Source organism: Clytia hemisphaerica, unplaced genomic scaffold (genome assembly GCF_902728285.1).
Source record: "Clytia hemisphaerica strain Z4C2 unplaced genomic scaffold, Clytia hemisphaerica genome assembly, whole genome shotgun sequence".
Taxonomy (NCBI): Eukaryota; Metazoa; Cnidaria; class Hydrozoa; order Leptothecata; family Clytiidae; genus Clytia; species Clytia hemisphaerica.
In genome coordinates, this window is record NW_027103286.1 from 994,490 (window position 1) to 1,014,463 (window position 19,974).

Below are 19,974 nucleotides of genomic sequence, written 5' to 3' on the forward strand. Positions count from 1 at the left end.
GAACGAACGAACGAACGAACGAACGAACGAACGAACGAACGAACGAACGAACGAACGAACGAACGAACGAACGAACGAACGAACGAACGAACGAACGAACGAACGAACGAACGAACGAACGAACGAACGAACGAACGAACGAACGAACGAACGAACGAACGAACGAACGAACGAAGGGGGCCCCAACAAAGGTTAAATTAAAGGACCTCCGAGGTAGGTCCAAAAATAGTAATATTGAATTTGCAAAGCTAGCAGATGGACTTTTTAAGTCTTCTTTACAGATATTTTTAACTGAGCAAGGTGAAAAAGTGTAAAATCATCCCAGAACTTAGATGAATTTAAAAATAACAATGAAAATGGCACGAAAATTGCTCATCGATAAAGAGGAAAAAAGTCACCGCTTCAAAACATTACAAACTTCTTTGGGTCTTGATCTTTCGCCCCTATGTCTATAATTTAGGAAATCTATTTTTGTTTGCACCGACCGACCCCATAGGCGTAGTGAGATACCCTGCAAAATTTATGGATGAGAGCGGTTTTTAGGACACTGTAATTATTGTCTTTGTTTTATCAAAAGATAATGCACTCCCTCATAAATTTTGCAGGGTATCTCGCTTCGCCTATGGACCCATATTTTTCTAAAGGTCATCCCATAGAACAATGAATCAAATTTGTTTCACCTAGTCATGTTTTTGATACGCATTCCTGAAAACCAAATAGAAGAGCTTGGTTAGACAGCATGTTCAAAATACAGGAGACCTGACATATAAACTGGGCCAGGACTAAAGAAAAATAATTATTATTTTGCAATTTGACCTGTATATAGTGGGACACTATTTTTATAGTGTTTACAAAGATAATATAATAATCTTTTACAGATTCCCAGGCCACCTAGCCTGGATATCCAGGCTGTAAACTTTTTCAAAGTCTAGTTTTTGATATTTTATGTTCTGGTTTACAGCCTGGTCTCCCTAGAGCGATTTGCATTCTCCAATCTACACGGCGTTGAGCAATTCTGAAGCAAAAATAGGATATGCCTCCACTTGCTAGTGAAGATAGAGCTTTCTGTTACATGAAAACATGAAAAAGAAGAAAACAGAGGCAAGTTCATTTTCTAAGAAAACATGGTTGGTCATGATAGTGCATGCAAACTTGTTTATGGACTCTGGTCTGATCTTTGGATGTTTTAAGTGGTTTTAGATCTTGTGTAAGGCTGCTTTTTATTAATTTCTATTTTGCTGCCCTGGGTTGGCGAGGAAAGTTTTGGAAACATGGGTTTGCACTTTCATTCTCTAGGGAGACCAAGCTCTATAATTTTAGAACTTTGTATGTTGAGGTAAATTTTGTCTCTATAAATCACTCTTACATTGGTTTGGTTGGTTTATTACAAAGATTAACTTCAAACAGATATGCAATAAATAATTCAAAATAATTCAAGAATGCAATAACAAGAGAGTGCAGACGAAGTGCAAATGCATGGAGTAAAATCAGCGCTGATATGCGGTATAACATGACATCATGAGAAAACTTAAGTAGCGACCTTAAGCATCTAAGGATGGCGACTTGAATGAGGACGTAAATTAAATCTTAAAATCAAATGGCAAATATTATCCGATTTTATCTAGATTTAATATCACATGGACAAATTTGAAATCCAGGAAAGTTTTTGTAAAAAATAAGTTCGATACAATTCTCGAGGGATTCATATCATTTAAAACTATTGTACTCTTTCTTTACCGTCTTCGTCCTGAGGACGACGTCAAAACAAAACTTTCAAGTTGTCTTCAGATTTGAAAACGTTCATTAATAACCTATTAAAATTAACTATTCTCATGAGAAAATTGATAATGAAAAGAATAGAATCAAGCTGCGATCCAGATATAAATCCCAAAGGGCTTTCTTTTTGTTAAATCCTGCCGTACTCTTCCAAAGTCACCGTCCTAAATGCTTAAGGTCGCTAGTTATGAGACAAACACTTCACTGAACAAATTCATTCGCTGAATAGACTATTCCTGAAGTAACTTTTACCCCGTGTTGAGAAGTTCAAATTTTCCGTCTAGGTAGAGAAACATCCGCTAAGAAACCTGGATAATTTAGATTTGTTTGCGAAATTTGGTGCGAAAATGAAACTCCACATTCACATCCAGGTTCTCTAAAAGTTAGGCAAGTATCAAAGACACTACCTCAAAATATTAGCCAAAGATCTAGAGAATCAGGAACATGGACACTCCAAAAATTCCAGGGGAGGTCAAATTTCAAAACATTAGCCCGACACTTTCTAGTCCGACAGCAAAAAAGTCCGACACTGTAATAGAGAGTTGTGGAAGTTTTCCTACACATAATTTGTCCAAAAAAGCATTGGTTAAAAAAAATTGTCGTTACTTATAATAAACCACCTAGCCTGGATATCCAGGCGTTAAACTATTTCAGAGTCTAGTTTTTTATATTTGATGTTTTTGTTTACCGCTTGGTCTTTCTAAAGCGATTTGCATTTTCAAATCAGAATACAGTCCGCTTGCTTGCGCTCACTTCGTTAAAGCCGTAGAGCCTGGTCTACATAACACGGAGAAATTCTGTAACAAAAATAGGTTAATTCCCCCTTGTTAATGTAAATATAGTTTCCTGTTACAAGAAAACATGAAAAGGAAGAAACAGAGGCGAACTCATTTTATAAGAAAACATGGTTGTTCATGGTGATAACCACTGACGTTTATATATCCCTGGACCTAGCTATATCCACCATCTTTGATCGAAGTTTTTTTGAAAGTCGGTACCCGCAAAGAAGCTATTGTAGTGTTTTAAACTTTGCCTAACGACAAACAACACTACATCATTTGTGTCCAAGCGAAACTAGATCTAGCGCTCTCTCCGTGGGTACCAATTTCAAAAAAAACTCCGATCATAATATTATGCTTGGCCGGCATCGAGTAACATGGTCCAGGGATATATAAAGGTCAGTGGGTGATACATGTAAACTTGTTTATGGACTTTGGTGTAATCTTTGGATGTTTAAATGGTTTTAGATCTTCAGACGATTTTCGGAAAAGATTAAGTAATGTTTGAAAAGCATTCAATCAGAGTACCAAATCTCGTTATTTTGAGTTTTTTTAGAGAAACAGAGAAAAGTCTTATAAAATAAAGTGTCAAACATCGATGAAGTTCGCCCTGGGATTCTCGGTTCGAATCGCCGTTTTTTCCCAGCTGGCACACAACGTTGTTTCAACGTTCATCTAACGTTACATGAACGTTGTGAACGTTAGATAAACGTCGAAAAAACATTGTGTGCCAGCTGGGTTGAAAGAGTATTCTGTTCGTACAAGGATAAAAAACATTCCTTCAGCAATCAAGTAACTCAATCCATCCAATAATTTTGATATCGTTTTGATCTTTAAATAAATTGTCGATTATTTTTTAATGTAAATTTTTTTTAGTATTTTATCTAAATGAGACATGGAAATTAATGAAACAGTCTATCATATTTTCAATATTTTCATGCTAAAAATTGACGACGAATACACTACAATGCCCTCGAAAGTGAGTTTTAACGACTCACCCGTAGAAAAGACAAACTCTATCGATATCGATTTTAATTCGATTTGATGAGAGGTTGCGAGACATATATCAACATTCCAGATAAACAGGTTTGTGTCCGGGGGGGGGGGTCACTCGATTTCTAAACGAAGACATGTGATTCTTAAAAAATGGCTTTCAAAATCGGACCCTTAGCTCTAGTTTAGACGCCCGACTTTCTGCCATGCCTATTCTAATTGTTAGAGTAAGCAGAAAATGGGCACAAATTTGGCAGTTAAAATCTTTGCTTGAAAAAGATTAAAAGAAGACATTGCATTGACGTCATAAGAGGGCAATCAATGCATTGACTTTAGACAGCCCACTTTATGCCCACTTTAATTCACAATTAGAATAAGTAGGGCGAAAAGGAGAATAAGCACCTTGAAACAAATTGAAGGGGGCCGTCTTCTAAACTAGAGCTTACAGCCCTTGAGAAGTGAAAAGGAACCATTACAAGACACTTTTCTTAATTACTAGTACTAGAATTGTACTTGATTGCAAAGAATAAGCACCTTGAAACAAATTGAAATCTTTATCAAGGTGTCATATACATTGGATTTAATTAGTATTAAATATAAAATTACTTTCAATTATTATATTTACACACATACAGAAGATTCTAGGACAATTGCTCCCAGACAACTGCCTCCGAGACAACTGCCCCCAGATAATTACCCCCAGGACAATTACCCCCAGGACAATTTCCCCCAGGACAATTACCCCCAGACAATCCCAACCCCCAGACGATGGCCTTCCTGAACAATTACCAAAACTCTCTTTAATAATGTTCTCCTAAATTCATCGCCTATTTTTTTAGCTAGCTTTTTCTGTACGAAAATTTATTTTTGGTTACACATGTTGAAGGAGATCCTTAAGGAAAGTCTTCTTAAGGACTTGAGAGAGGTAACATGGTGGGATAATGAGATCAGAAGAAATCAACTTTACATTGATCATCACAATGTTTGTTTTAAGGTGGGTTAAAATCTCTCTTGGATAAAATTTCATACAATCGTATAGGATTCTTTCATATTCATAAACTTTCGAACAGCATTCTTGAAGACAGTTTTCAGCAACACTAACAAGAAAATCAAAAAGAAATTCAAAAAGACTCTAACGATCAAGAATTGTCTCGAAGGTGATGGTCTCGGATTTGTTTTTCGATTGGAAGGGGGGGTGGTAATTGTCTGGGGGTAATTGTCCCAGGGGCAATTGTCCTGTCACCTACATAAAGATAAGAGTTGTTCCTTATTCACAAAAATAAAATAATTTTTCAAACAATATTTTCTTCATTGTGGAAGCGATTTGCAAGCAACGAATCACCTCTAGTCTACAAATGCGAACATTCGCTTCCATAATGGTGGATTATGTAACAATGTTACTGTAAGTTATTTAAGTTTTCTTAAACCTGAAAAATCTCTAAAATTTTAAAATGTACAAATTCTAGAGTTGATGAAATCATTTTTGGTGAAAGTTTACAATGCGAAGGCATGTTTAAAAAATCTCATTCCTTGTTGCGGAAGAAACAATGAAAATAACAAACAAAAATATTAGTTCTATTTATACTGAGACGATTAATTTGTCTGAGACGAGCAATTTAACAATTATGGAGAAGTGTACTTTCCATATATGTTTCAATAAATAGGATCTCCTCCACAGGTCACATTTACAAACTACTCGTATCAGACGATTTTTCCGTCTCAGTATAAATGGAACTATTAGAAATTCCACTCATCTCCAGGTTTTTGAGCGTCGAGGGATTCGGAGATTGGCGTTGAAAAAGCAGCATTTTTCTTGAACGGGGATTTTCCTTGTTTGGTTTGAGTCACACCCTGTTAATGAGACGAGAACATCATAGATAAATGGATCCGTTTTATTTACACACACCCTCAGACAAAGAGACAGACAGATAGACAGACAGACAGACTTTTTGAGGACCGATTAAAAGAATTTGTTTTGGCGTAATTGTTGTTTTTTTTTCTGGCACTTGACTATTAAACTATTTTTGTTCTTTTTTGTAGGGCAAAATTTAAGCCATTTCAGACTTTCCAACTTATTTCCTGGCTTAGTTTTACTCTTAAAATTTTCGTTTATATCCTTTCTTATGATACTACATCCTATCTCACAGACCCGATGGGGACACTTTCCACTGGAGAAATTCGCCAAAATATCGTCCTCACTGGATAGTTATATTCCAATTTTCGTCGTCATCGCCGAAAATAATCAAATAAACAAATCCTCACTGCAAAATATTGTGCTATTTTTTTCCATCCCCACTGAATTTTCTGACTTAGAAACAATGGAATTCAAATGCTAACCTATAAAAAAACTGGGGATTATTAATCCCCTATCGAGTTTGTCGTTGGCGTAAAAAAGCCCACCCGGTCTGTGAGAAGTTGGTGCCTTGAGAAAGAAACTCATTCAGGCTCGGCGGAACAACCGTTAGAATGAGATAAAATTTGCTAATGATTTGAAGAAAAAAATTTCATTTGCTCAAAAGTGGGGAGACTGAAGTCTCCTCAGTCTCCCCGCTTCCGCCGCGCCTGTCATTAACAACTCGTTAGTAACATACATGAACTGTATTCAAATTTTGATGCCAGAACGTCAACGGCATTTCTGCATTTACGTCATGCCCCTAAAAAAGCAAACAAAACAAAATGATAAGTTTCCCTCAAACCATAGTTTTTCCTTCGACCGTAGCATGAAGGTAGAGTATCCAGCTACGGTGCACAAGGTTGTGGGTTCGATCCCCAGCCGGGACATACCAAAGATTCCCAAAATGGTACTTGATGCCTCTCTGCTTGATGCTCAGCAACTAAAGAGACGGATCAAGGGTAAGTGGAGAAATCCAGGGAAAGGATTGACGCTCTCCCCTACCTTTGAGTAGACAGCTATACGAAAAGGTAGCCTTGGGGTCGCCCTCGACTGCGGTCGCAAACTTACTTTACTTCCCTCAAAATTATATAGACACTCAATTTTTTTAACGATTTCTCAGCATGTATCAATGTTGGAACAGAGGAATGTAAAGAGATGGAAAAACAGCTTCTTGAAAACAATGGAAAAACGGCTCGTCATATACCAGGTCTCTTGCCCTTAAGGGAGTTTATGTCGAGTAAATAGGTTTCTTTTGTTGTCGCTATAAAAAATCTGCATAATTAGCGTGTTGTGACAAAATTCTTTTGTTTCAAGCCTGATTATGCGCAAACCTTTAGGGCTTATATTTTGGGTACACCTCTCCTATACGAAAAGGAACCTATATCTTCTTGCTCAGAATTTCCTAGCGATTCTATTGATATAACCGCATTATGCCCGCATCATTATATGGAAAGCTAGAGCGCGAGAAAATTATAACTTCATCTTGACTTTACTCGACTTCTGACAGTTTTGCAAGAACCAATTTAATATCATTGCGTTAAGAATTTCTTTTGCTATACATTAGTAAAAATAGTGCTCCTTATTCTTAAAAATTGAACTAGTAATCGGCAAAAAAGGAAAAACAAATTTTCATTTTTATCGTCAAATCATGTAGAAACCGTCCGATTTGTATGACGAGCCGTCTTTTCTGGACTTTCATTTAATGACCTAATCAACGTTTTTACAATAGAATTTTCAATAGAAGTGATCGTTGAACTTTGAGTAATCAGAAAAGCTGTTTTTCCATCTCTTTACATTCCTCTGGTTGGAATAAAATTTTTTAACGTCATTGGAAAGATATTTTCAAGGATAATAATATAAAAGATGATAATTTTGAAAAGTTGAAGAATTTTTTCTACTAGCTCAAAGATCATTGCGTCAGACTTTATACAATATTTAGATCATGTTCAGAAGTTACAGTTCCATTCCGTTCCGAAACAAGTGTGAACAAAATTCGAAACGTCAAAAAAAGAAGACGTTACAAAGCAAAACAGATCGAAACGGTTTCGCTCTACTTTTTTCATCGGAACGGAACTGCTCCGTTTTCTTGCTCCGAAACGTTCCGAAACCAATATGAACACACTTGATCCGTAACGAAAATCATACCGGAGCGAAACGGAACAGTAACGTGTGAACATGGTCTTAAGCTTTGCTCATTTTAAATCTGTCGTACGTATCATTGCTACCTGCTTAACAATACTGTAATTTATTAACACCCATAAATCGCCCAAAGTTCGAGTTTATTTTTGTGACTTTCTGTCTAACAATTTGTCGAACAATAAAATTTGGAAAATGTCTGATTTTCAGGGGTGACTGTTGTCTGTACATTAACTCATCACTCCCGATGCGTTTTTTAAAAAGCCATAAACGGCTTCAAATTCCGTACCATAATTTTTTGGTGTGACATTAAAAAGATTTACGGACGATAGCATCGAAACTATCTTTATCTTGAGAAAACACGTATCACTCCATCTAGCGATGGGGGTAAATTAATTAGCGGAGGGGGACGGCTATTAGGTACCCGAGAGTAATTAATCTTCTAATCTGTTTTCATTTCGGATTTCGGATTTCGGGCGACATTTCAGCGCAGCTGGTTTATTTGGACATTGTTTGCTGATCTTATTGAATTATGTGTAGAGAATGAGTGTTGCGAGGCTGTTCAATTATTTGATATAAGTTTCTTCTGTTAAAAAACCATTTCAAAATGTGGCGTGAGATACCCTCACAACCTTCTCTGATCAAATGAAAATTTCCATAGTTTTTATAGCTTACAAACATGTCAAAATATCCAACAATGTCATTAGGGAAGCGTATTTTCGCGCAGTCGAAGATAGAGCGAAAATTAGTTTCTCCGCGATCTCGTACTCAAATAGTAGGGCGCCGGGGCATGATAAAGAACGGGTGGTTGGGCGTCTGAGAGATCTGGGTCCGAGTACGCATGCTCAGAAGAGACATGCGAGGGTTTTAAAAATGGTAGATTTTTTCCAAAACAACATCTCGGGTCGAGGACTCTGGACATTAACCTTACTTACATATACTTTAAAATTTCTTTCATGTGATGTGACGACGATAAACGGAGACAACAAGACACGAAGCCCGTAGCCGATCCAGCAAACGACTAACGATCAATTGGGCGAACTGGATATGCGAGACCAAACGATACGCGAGTCATCACCGGAACTTATACTCCAGGAAAGAACCAGAACTTACCAAACGATACGATAATATACCGGAATGTGGACAATTGATGTTCAATATTACCACTAAACAAACTATTGAGATATTGGTAATTACAGGAGACTTAAGAATAGTGCCTGAACCCTCGAGGACGCGACTGTGCATTGGGATGAGGAATATGTATTTCCTATCATGAAGGGGTTTGTGGCGCATCCGGCCGGTTCGCAATCACTATTCATTTTGATGAAACAACAATGACATTCAAGCTAGAAAATTTTTATACTGTACTCAACGAGCAAACGGCTTGTATTTTATTCGCTGGCCAGAGTATCCTCAGTGCTGACAAAAGAACCCGAACACCAACATTTAAAGAAAACAACTGTGTCTTTTCTTTTTGTGGGTAAGGGAGTTTAAGGGTACTGTTGGGAGTTACTATGGTTCAGAGTTAGAGGAGAATATAATTATATCAGAAGTGAAATATCAACGATGTAGCTAGTCTAGCAAGCTAGACGACTAATTCATACATAGTAGAAATAAAGCAAAAGTAATAAAGGGAACAATTTTAGTCGTCTAGAAACCTTTGTGCACTAACTCCAAACAAAAGAAAAGTGTCAATATTTGCAATTATAATCTTTTTCCCGCTCAAAATAATTCTTGAGAAAAACATGTATGTGGATTTGTGTATTGAAAGTTTTTCATTTGAGTTGATTTTGTTTTGAGAGTTTGTTATTGCTTGATAAATTATTTTCTCGCTACGCAAGTTTCTGCGTAGCTAGCCCCTGTATCTATAAGGCTGGAACACCGGATTCTTCCAGTCGTTTATACAAACTAAATGCCGTATTATTATTATTATTATTAGTATTGGTATTATTAGTATTGCACGCATTATAAACGACTCCAGTCTACGATGTAGCTTCATTTTATTTTTATTTTACTTGACAATATATTTCGATACATTTGTATCATCATCAGGTCTAAAAAATAATAAAGATAAAAGTTAAAAACAGTAAAACTGCTTGCTAAAAAAAAAACTTGATGATCCCTGATGACTAGATTTTAAATTATAAACAAATTCTTATAAGTCATTTGGGAATTAATGCGTATATCAAATAATCTATTTATTATAAACATAAATAAAATTCCTCATGTCATTTGGGAATATGACGTCAGTTCAGCATCAATTAAACACAAAGAAAAGCTCCTTTGGTTGAGCGTGCGTCAAAGTCAGTTATAACACAACATGTTTTACAATACTAGAGAAGAGAGAAATTTTCTTTTCTTTTATAATAATAAACTTTATAAGAATATTCATGATGAAATTGGCCAAAAAATTAAGAATATGCTTAGAATATCATCATCGTGAAGTTTGGCAGCAGAGCCTAAGATTGCTAATTAAGGTTCGAAGTTTTCGCAAAAATGCTATTTTATGATTTAGCTATGTACTACAGAAATTATGATCCTAGCCTAAAGAATACCGTAAGAATAGTTTAGGATGCCTTTTCCCAAAAAGTTAAAAATATCCATGATGAAATGGGAAAACATCATTCTTATAAAAAAAAGCGTGAATTGGAAATGAAGTGTTTTGATTAATGAGAGCATCAGATTTATTATCACTTGAGCGAAGTTATCAATGGAGAAAAGAAAGTACTTGATTGACAAAAAAATGGCGATCAAAAATTTGGTCATCCTGATTTTACTTTTTTCAGTGGTAGAGTTTTGTATTTGCAGTAATGATATTACCATGCCTCACGGGCGGACTGATTTTTCAATGCTCAGCTGCACGGAGATAAGAAATATCACACTCGTGCTGGATCGGGACTCGGATTATAAGTTTTACCGATATTTTAACGATTTCATAACGAACGAGTATTGTTTTTACGTTAACATGTACCTCAACAGTGAGGATCGCGTGGTTCGCGTACGGAATATAGTAACGATTTCTCGTACATTATTGAAAGAAATAGGGATTTTTTCTTTAATGGTAGGCTGTTGAAACTGGTAGACCGTTTATACGAAGAGAAAATATTTGGTGATGCTGCAATGGTATAAAACAATCATTTATCATTATAAAATATTATTCCGCATTAAAATCAGTTTCTTCAAGTCTAAAAAAAATGCAGAATGACAGGAAATGGGATATTATCATTGTGTCACGGCCTGACATATATAATTCATTGCTAAACTGGCTTCCACTTCATCGATCTATTCAGATTCGATTCACGCTTGATGATATTAATCTCATTAATTTAATTGACGTCATTAAAAACCCTGATTATGACAGGTATGAAGCAGCATATCGGTGGATTTCGTCCAGAAACGACTTGTTTAATTCTTCGTGTTTCGGTAAGATCGACAAAATACACTTTTTGGTATTTGATTATTGGGATTATTATTATCCCATGGCATTGGCAGTGTTAAGAAAAGAAAATGATCGTCGAGAGCAGGAAAAACTGAAACCTTTGAAGATAATTTTCTATAGTTATTTATTTCATTCATCATTAATTGACTTGAAACGCACCGCAGGTGGTGAATATGTGGAGTTTGTTCACACATGGGAAAACCATCCTCTATACAATAATTATAACTACACAAAAAACGAAAAGGAGATTTTTATTAATGTGATAGATTGGATGCTTGGGTTGGTTTGTGTGGACTACGAAACACTTTTACGAAACCAAGATTATCATTACCGAGAGTACAGAACACGATATGGAAATAACTGCTACACGAGAGGAAAAAGCATCAAAACGTTTGGAACTATGGAGGAGCTCTGGGAGCACACCAATCATGACATGTGCAGCTCAACAACATGAAAGTTTGTCGCAAGAAGAAAAAAATGTGCAGCCCGTACAAGAGAACCCCCAAGCGGTTTGCGTGATGACGTGATAGGGACTTTGTTGCAGCCTGATTACGTGATTTGAAATTTTTGTCTTCGTGATTGCGTGATGAGAGGTTAAAACGTGATCGTGGTTTGAAAGATTTTTGAGTCGTGATACGTGATTTGGACTTTTTTTAAAGGGATGCGTGATCTTCCATTTTCTTTTTTGTTGATTTGCGTGATCGTGATTGTAGACAAAAAGTGCGTGTGATATCGTGATCAGAGTTACCGCTGGGGGGGGGGGGGTAAACTAATTGAAATATGTCAGCTTGTACATTAAAGATATCATCAAAAGTAAAGCCCTTTGTTGGGGAGAGTAATTCTAAATGGATTGATGCGTAAGCCATAAAGAATTTTCTAGAAATTTTTTTTACTTTACATAAAATGTTTTGTTCAGTGTTTTTTGCCTCGAAATAATAATTTGTACTTTTACGGTGTGACGGGATTGGGTCTACAAGATTTGACGAAAAAACAGACGATAAAACGGTATTTTAAAATCAGACGGTGGTCGGGTGAGTTAGGGCGTGTCTAGATTTTTAAAAATCACAAATCCCGAATCCGCGACCAATAGCACCCATTCTCAGGGATTCACTTATGGATTTTTACATGACCTATACCTGAAGGTTTCAGGACCCGGTTGTTACGTAATTAAATATTAACCTAAAAATTAATTATTAAAGAAAGTGTGAATTATGACGTCATCAAATTATGACGTCATAAATCGTAAATTAGCTCTAACTCTAAAAGTACATGTCGAATCTTTCTCAAATTTGGACCAAAGATGTATGTTAATGGTGTCAAACTTTTCAATAAAAATATTTTGAAAATTTTGATGACGTCAGCAAAAAATACAAAAAATCGAAAAATGCAATTTTTTGCTGACGTCATCAAATTTTTCCAAATTTTTTTTTTCAAAAAGTTACATTTCAGTTAGATGCATCTTTGGTTCAAATTTGGGAAAGATTGGACATGTACTTTTAATATTATGGCGATTATACGATTCATGACGTCACCAAATTCGATCAAATTATGACGTCATGATTACAATTTCTTTAATAATTAATTTTTAGGTTAATATTTAATTACGTAACAACCGGGTCCTGAAACCTTAATGGTAATTTAGAGCCCTAAGTGGATCTCTGAATCTGGCTTATATTGGTAGCGAAAACTTAGGGTAAACTGTTAGGTTTCTGAGACTTGCCCTAAGTCACTCGAGGTACAGTATTTAGCCTTATTTTCTGTCATTGTGCCAGTATAACCTCTACAAACCGGTGTGACGGTGTTATCATTTTTATTTAATTTTCGGTATTCTGGGATTCAGCAAAAATATTGACGGGAAAATGTCTCTACAATCCCCCCCCCAAATTGTATTTGAAGCAAACTTTAATGTATCTTCTTCAAAAGAGCAGACGTCTAACAATATCGTAAAAGTAATGTAATGCAGTAGACTTAATTTTTCAATAATATTTTGTATAATGATTACGAATTATGGAGTAAAATTTGTTTTTGTTATCAATTTTTGCACTTCTAATATTACTAACCTGAGATCAGATTGTGATTGTTTTCTGTCGAGAATGCTGAAGCTCTAAAGGGATGGGTGTAAACATAACAATCTGAAGAATATGCTATTCAAAAATTGTAAGGACTGCACTCATCTAAAAGGACTGTGGTTAACAACAAAGTTGCGTGATTGTGCTTATGAATAGGGCGCCGTATCAGGAAAATTTAGTTTTTGACTTTCCGACACACTTAACATAATTTTTGTTGTAGAATTTTGCGCGGAAGGACTATTTTCCTCAGATGGTTAATTTTCAAGGGCCTTTAGAGGTTAACCGTGCCCGAGAGATATCAGGTTAGATATTACCAAGCCAAACTATAGACAATATATATCTAGTTTATATCAGGATAGCTCGACTTTCTTTTTTTGCATAGACTTATTTTTTGTAAAAACTACTTCAAGTGACGAAGATTTCTTAATATTCGGCAATTTTAGACAAAGTTTATTCTTGCAAAAACAAAATTTATCTTTGAAATCTAACAGTAGGAAATTTACCACCCGGACATTGTAACTTTTGACCCCCCTCCACCAGACAGCATTAGTTGACCCCATGGACAATCAAAATTACCCCCAAACAAAGCAAGTTTACCCCTCGGATAAGGCAAATTTTGTAGATTTTTTACTACACCCGGACACTTCTATCCTCCACCCTCCACCCTCCCCCCATGGAAGGACATTTTCTGAAAGAGCCCAAAGCTTGACTTCAGTTACAGTAAAATTTTCAAGTACTTATCACGTATAGGATGTAAGATGTATTTTTTTATTTTTGTGTGTCATCAGGAGCTGGTTATGTGAAAATATATATCTTTATAAGGGAACAATCTCTGTATTGGAATTAAGTCTGAACTTGTCCTCTTTTTTCAAACAAATGAACAACACCAAAATTTGGATTTTATTAAACAGTCCTCTTTTTGTTATTTCATACTCTATCTGATCATGTCATGTGAGTAAGTTCAGATCATAGAGGTATAAAGAAAGACAGGAGATGAATTTGTCGGTAATTGGTCGTTAAAGTCTTTTGATTTCTTTTATGTAATAAATCAAAAGAAATTCTAGGCTCGCCCGATGAAATACGACTTTTTAGTAGAACTCAAGTTTGCTCTGAATATTCTTACTATCAGCATCGAGGATTTCTAGCCTTCTGATATACGAGAATAAAATAAAATTTAGCTCCACGAAATGATTTTGCGTTCAATTTTGTCATCCATTAAATTTTTTTTTGAAAAGATATTTTCTCCAGCCAGAAAATAAAAAGTTCTTTATAAGCACACACAATTCCAGACCCAATTTGTACAGGGGGGGGGTCAACATTTATAATACCAACCCATAGCCCAAAAACCTGACTTTTGACCTTTTGAGCTAAGTTAACACCACCACCCCAAAATTGGTATCGATACCAACTTGAAAATCATAATTTTCAGAAAAAGGGGGGACCCACCCCCTTATTTTGGTATCGATACCAGCTTGAAAATCATAATTTTCAGCAAAAGGGGGGACCCACCCCATTAATTTGGTATCGATACCAACATGACTTTTTGAATTTGACAAAATATCATGGGACCCACCCCCTAATTTAGTACCAATACCAATCTGACAAATTTGAGCTTAAAGCTGTTTAAAGGGGACCCACCCCCTCCCACACAAACAGGGTACTAAGAGAAACTTAAAAAAAACTCATTTTTGAAATACTCTTTCTTCAACACAACACAAAAAATATCATATGCTAAAATAGAAAATGACTGAAAACTGACAATACAATAAAAAACAAACCGAATGAAGCTAGCAAAATCAATCTGAATCAATATTATCTGAATATAATAATTGATGTGCAAAAACTAGGAGAAGCTATTATTAGTACATAATTTTAGAACAGAATAGATTCACTCATTCATTACCAAATGCTATCACAGAAAAAATGTTTTTTCTTCAGGCTTGATCAAAAAGAAAACTTGAAAATATCGAAAAAGTCCAAAATAAACAAACTTCAAAGTCATTTATACTTATTACTCATTTACAGTCATTATACTCATAAGCTAAAACAAATCCAATTGAAACCTGTTTAGACTGATATGTACCCCGGGGTATTTTTAGCTATAAGGGCAGAATTTAGGAAAGTTTTGCTGTCATTTTGATATGGATACCAACTTTCTGAATCATATTATTTAAAAAAAGGGGTACCCACCCCCTATTTTGGTATCAATACCAACTGAGGATAACTCTTTTTTTCTAAAAAAAGGGGGACCCACCCCCATCAATACCAACTTGACTTTTCAAACTTTTAAAGGAAAAAAAGACACCACCATCCGGCTATGGGTCTGGTATCTGGATGTTGACCCCCCCCTGATTTGTAGACAAAAAGTCGCTGGAGAATTTTGGAGGAAAGTATCAAGCAATAGAGTTCACCTTAAAGAAAACATTGATCGAAAAATCTTGTCATTTGATGAAGGATTGCAAAGTTTACAGGCCTTTTTTTAATCCAAATATTTTCTTACACCAATGTCAGAAACAATGAATCTCGTCTCATCTTATTTCCAACACTTAAGTTAGCCAATAAGATTTCACCTATCAACAAAAGAGCTCATTAAAAATGCACGATATATGAGATTATGAGCATGCATACCTCGTAATTTTTTTAATCGTAGGGCGAGCATGGTTACAATAGCATACTTCTCCTGTTTCTTTATACCTCCATGTTCAGATCTAGTTTTCAGTTATTCTGAGCCTCGTGTTTCTTACGAAATGTGTTTCTTAAAAAAAAACGTGTATTTTGATTGGATTCCAAAAACGCTTTTTAGATCTTTTTAGATGTCAAGTTTTCCGCTCTTCAATATAAAACAATGAGTGATACTTTAATGGAGCTAGCTCATAATGGGTCGAACTATGAAGATTTAAAGAAACAATCAAAATTGATAAGGGCTAGGTAGCAACAAACACGAAGGGCACGAGGAGAAATACAGTCTCGGACAAAATATTTGAGACAAAGGATTTTGAGACAAAATGATTTTAAGCGCTCTAAATTACTTCTAGAATGTAGAGTTTTGAAATGAGCCTTAAGACTTAGGACCTTGGCTCAAAATTGTTCAAAAAAGGCTGGGAATATAGCCAAGATGCCACTGAACCCCAACGGGATCAAAATATTCAATGAAATAAAGTTAAAACACACAGAATTCTCAATATATTTCGATTATGGTTGTTGTCCAACACTTTCTAGCCGACAACAAAATAGTCCGAATAGTCCGAGGAAATGGAACTAACCCGGAAGTATGTCTACTCCGACTGCTTTTTTGTCCGAAAATGGTCGCACGATCTTTTATCATTTACAAGCCTTTTCTTTTGTCTGGCAGCGACCAAACCAAAAACTTAAACGGCTAAGAAACTAGTCTAGCATGTAGGAAGTAGAAAACTTGACAGGAGCATCAATATATTTATTTATTTTAACCATATCCCGACATAAAAATTTTAAACAAAAAAGTTATACGGTAAACGACTGGATTCCCAGTCTACTAAGAAACTAACTATTTCACCTATCCCCATCACTTTGATTTTCATCTTTTTAAAAATCACCTCTTTTTATATATTGCCACTAATCAGTAGACCCTCCTCCCACAAAAAATGTTTTTTTCTAATTGCGACTAAAGATCAAATCTTTTTAGATTACAAGCCTGTGTAATAGACAGACATTACAGGTTTATTCCCTGCATCATGTAACCTCCAAGCAGCTATTCGTGCTCCACGCATTCCAATGGTTCCGCAAAAAGACCTGCAAAGTATCTCAAGTTTCTTTGATGGCCGAAACTCTGATTCACGATTCAATCGCGGGAGTTCGAATAAAATTAAATTGATTAGCTCGGACAGTCTTAGGAAGCATGGGCTAAAAAAAAATCGATTCTACTGCGACAGTGGCTTTCTTGCTCCGAACCAAATCCAAGATGGCCTGAAATTCACGTTTTAGATCTTGTCAATATTTTGAATATTTTATGGATTTTGAGACTTATAAATAGTCCAGGAGCCAAATCCTATATCTCCTTAAATAAGCACTTTTGCTTAACCCATGATTCTACAGGATAAATTATATATTTTTGAAATCCTCAACTATCCTAGTTTAAGAAATGATCAGTCCCTAAAGCTAACTCCTGGTCAATTTTTCATACTGCACCCGAGTTTAGGAGGTATTTTTTACCCTTTCTAAGGATTTGTTAAGGAAAATATTTTTTCATGTATGATTTAATTTAATTTGCTATATCTCATGAATAGTTTATCCTATAGAATCTTGGGCTAAGCAAAATGCCATTTTTCAGGTTTGGCTCCCGGACTAAAAGAAAGTTCAATGTTTCAAATGTTGTTTATTTAGTTTAGTGTAGCTCTCTTACACCCACAGAAGTGGCTGCTCATACTTATTGACCTAAAAGCTTCGAAAGACTGTTTTGAAAGAAAAGCCATAAACTTCAAAGTCCCGTACCATAATTTTCCGGTGTGACATTAAAAATGTTAAAAAGCTTTATGGACGATAGAATCGTCTAAAAAATTTACTGAATTCCTAATATTTTTGCTTTGTGAGCTTTTCGAGTTTCCCTGGATACATGTGAGAAAAGTCAAAACTATCTTTATCTTGAGAAAACACGTATCACTCCATCTAGCGAATTTAATATCATCTAATTAATCTTCTAATCTTTTTTAGCATGTCGGACTTCGGATTTCGGGCGACATTTCAGCGCAGCTGTTTTATTTGAACATTGTTTGCTGATCTTATTGAATTATGTGTAGAGAATGAGTGTTGTGAGGTTGTTCAATGATTTGATATAAGTTTCTTCTGTTAAAAAACCATTTCAAAATGTGGCGTTAGCTACCCTCACAACCTTCTCTAATCAAATGAAAATTTCCATAGCTTTTATAGCTTACAAACATGTCAAAATATCCAACAATGTCATTAGGGAATATAATTATGCATGCAAAAGAAAGAAAAGGGATTTCTAGGTATGCTAGAAATCCCTGATGACTAGATTATAAACAAATTCTTATAACTCATTTGGGATTTAATGTATATCAAATAATCTATTCATTATAAACGTAAACAAAATTCCTCATGACATTTAGGAATAAAGTTAAACACAAAGAAAAGCTCCATTGGTGGAGCGTGCGCGTCAAAGTCAGTTATAACACAACATTTTACAATACTAGAGAGGAGAGAAATTTTCTTTAATTTTATAATAATAAACTTTATAAGAATAATCATGATGAAATTGGCCAAGAAATTAAGAATTTGCTTAGAACATCATCATCATGAAGTTTGGCAGCAGAGCCTAAGATTGCTGATTTTAGAACCTTTTTAACTGTAAGTTGCAATCGTCCCCCATTAAGGTTCGAAGTTTTCGCAAAAATGCTATTTTATGATTTAGCTATGTACTACATGTCAAAGTTAGGTGAAATTATGATCCTAGCCTAAAGAATACCGTAAGAATAGTTTAGGATGCTTTTTCCCAAAAAGTTAAAAATATCCATGATGAAAAGGAAAAATATCATTCTTATAAAAAAAAGTGTGTACACCGTTTTTTATAAGAATACACTTTACAAGAATGTCCATAATGAAAATGGCCAAAAAAATTAGAATAATGCTATAAATATCACCATCATGGAATTTTGCTACTCAAGCTAAGAATGCCATTTTTTAGAGCATTTTCAATTAGAAATTGTCAATTACCCCCAAGTAAGGCTCATTCCTTTCACAAAAAGGCATTTTATGCTTGAGACGTATGCACTAAATTTTATATTTAGTCTGAATTAGGATTAAAACCTAAGAATGCTGAAAGAATATTTTAGGATGAGTTTCCACAAAAAATGTTAACAATATTCATGATGAAATGGAAAAACATCATTCTTATATAGAAAGCGTGTATTGGAAATGAAGTGATTTAATAAATAAGAGCATCGGATTCATTATCACTTGAGCGAAGTTATCAACGGACAAAAGAAAGTGATTTAATTAATGAGAGCGTGAGATTCATTATCACTTGAGCGAAGTTATCAACGGAGAAAAGAAAGTGATTTAATTAAATGAGAGCATCAGATTCATCATCACTTGAGCAAAGTTATCAACGGAGAAAAGAAAGTGATTTAATTAAATGAGAGCGTCAGATTCATCATCACTTGAGCAAAGTTATCAACGGAGAAAAGAAAGTGATTTAATTAAATGAGAGCGTCAGATTCATCATCACTTGAGCAAAGTTATCAACGGAGAAAAGAAAGTACTTGATTGACAAAAAAATGGCGATCAAAAATCTGCTCATCCTGATTTTACTTTTTACAGTTGTTTTACAGTGGTTTTGTATTTGCAGTAATGATATTACCATGCCTCACAGGCAGACTGATTTCTCAATGCTCAGCTGCACGGAGATAAGAAATATCACACTCGTGATGGGAATGTATGAAGATTATAAGTTTTACCGATATTTTAACGATTTGATAACGAACGAGTATTGTTTTTACGTTAACATGTACCTCAACAGTGAGGATCGCGTGGTTCGCGTACGGAATAGTAACGATCTGTTGTACATCATTGAAAGAAATAAGCATTATTTCGAAGATGGTAGGCTGGTGAAACTGGTAGACCGTTTATACGAAGAGAAAATATTTGGTGATGCTGATGGTATAAAACAATCATTTATCGTCATAAACTTTCATATCGGAATAAAATCAGTTTCTTCAAGTCTAAAAAAAATGCAGAATGACAGGAAATGGGATATTATCATTATGTCATGGAATTACAAATATATTTTATGGCTAGACTGGCTTCCACTTCATCGATTTATTCAGACACTCGTGTTTAGTGATATTTATCTCATTAATTTAATTGACGTCATTAAAAACCCTGATTATGACAGGT

The 19,974-nt window shown here is 35.2% G+C and overlaps 1 protein-coding gene across 1 annotated transcript in view; it reads right to left on the minus strand.

Moving 5' to 3' along the window:
* Positions 1 to 4,751: 4,751 nt before the first annotated feature.
* Positions 4,752 to 19,974, minus strand: part of LOC136806164 (sperm-associated antigen 8-like) — a gene marked incomplete at its 5' end in the record, with an annotated part of 39,675 nt that continues 24,452 nt past the window's right edge. Inside the window, 2 exon segments of the mRNA XM_067062729.1 lie at positions 4,752 to 5,399; positions 6,140 to 6,202. Coding sequence (XP_066918830.1) covers positions 5,286 to 5,399; positions 6,140 to 6,202 — 177 coding nt within the window. The 3' untranslated portion in view covers positions 4,752 to 5,285.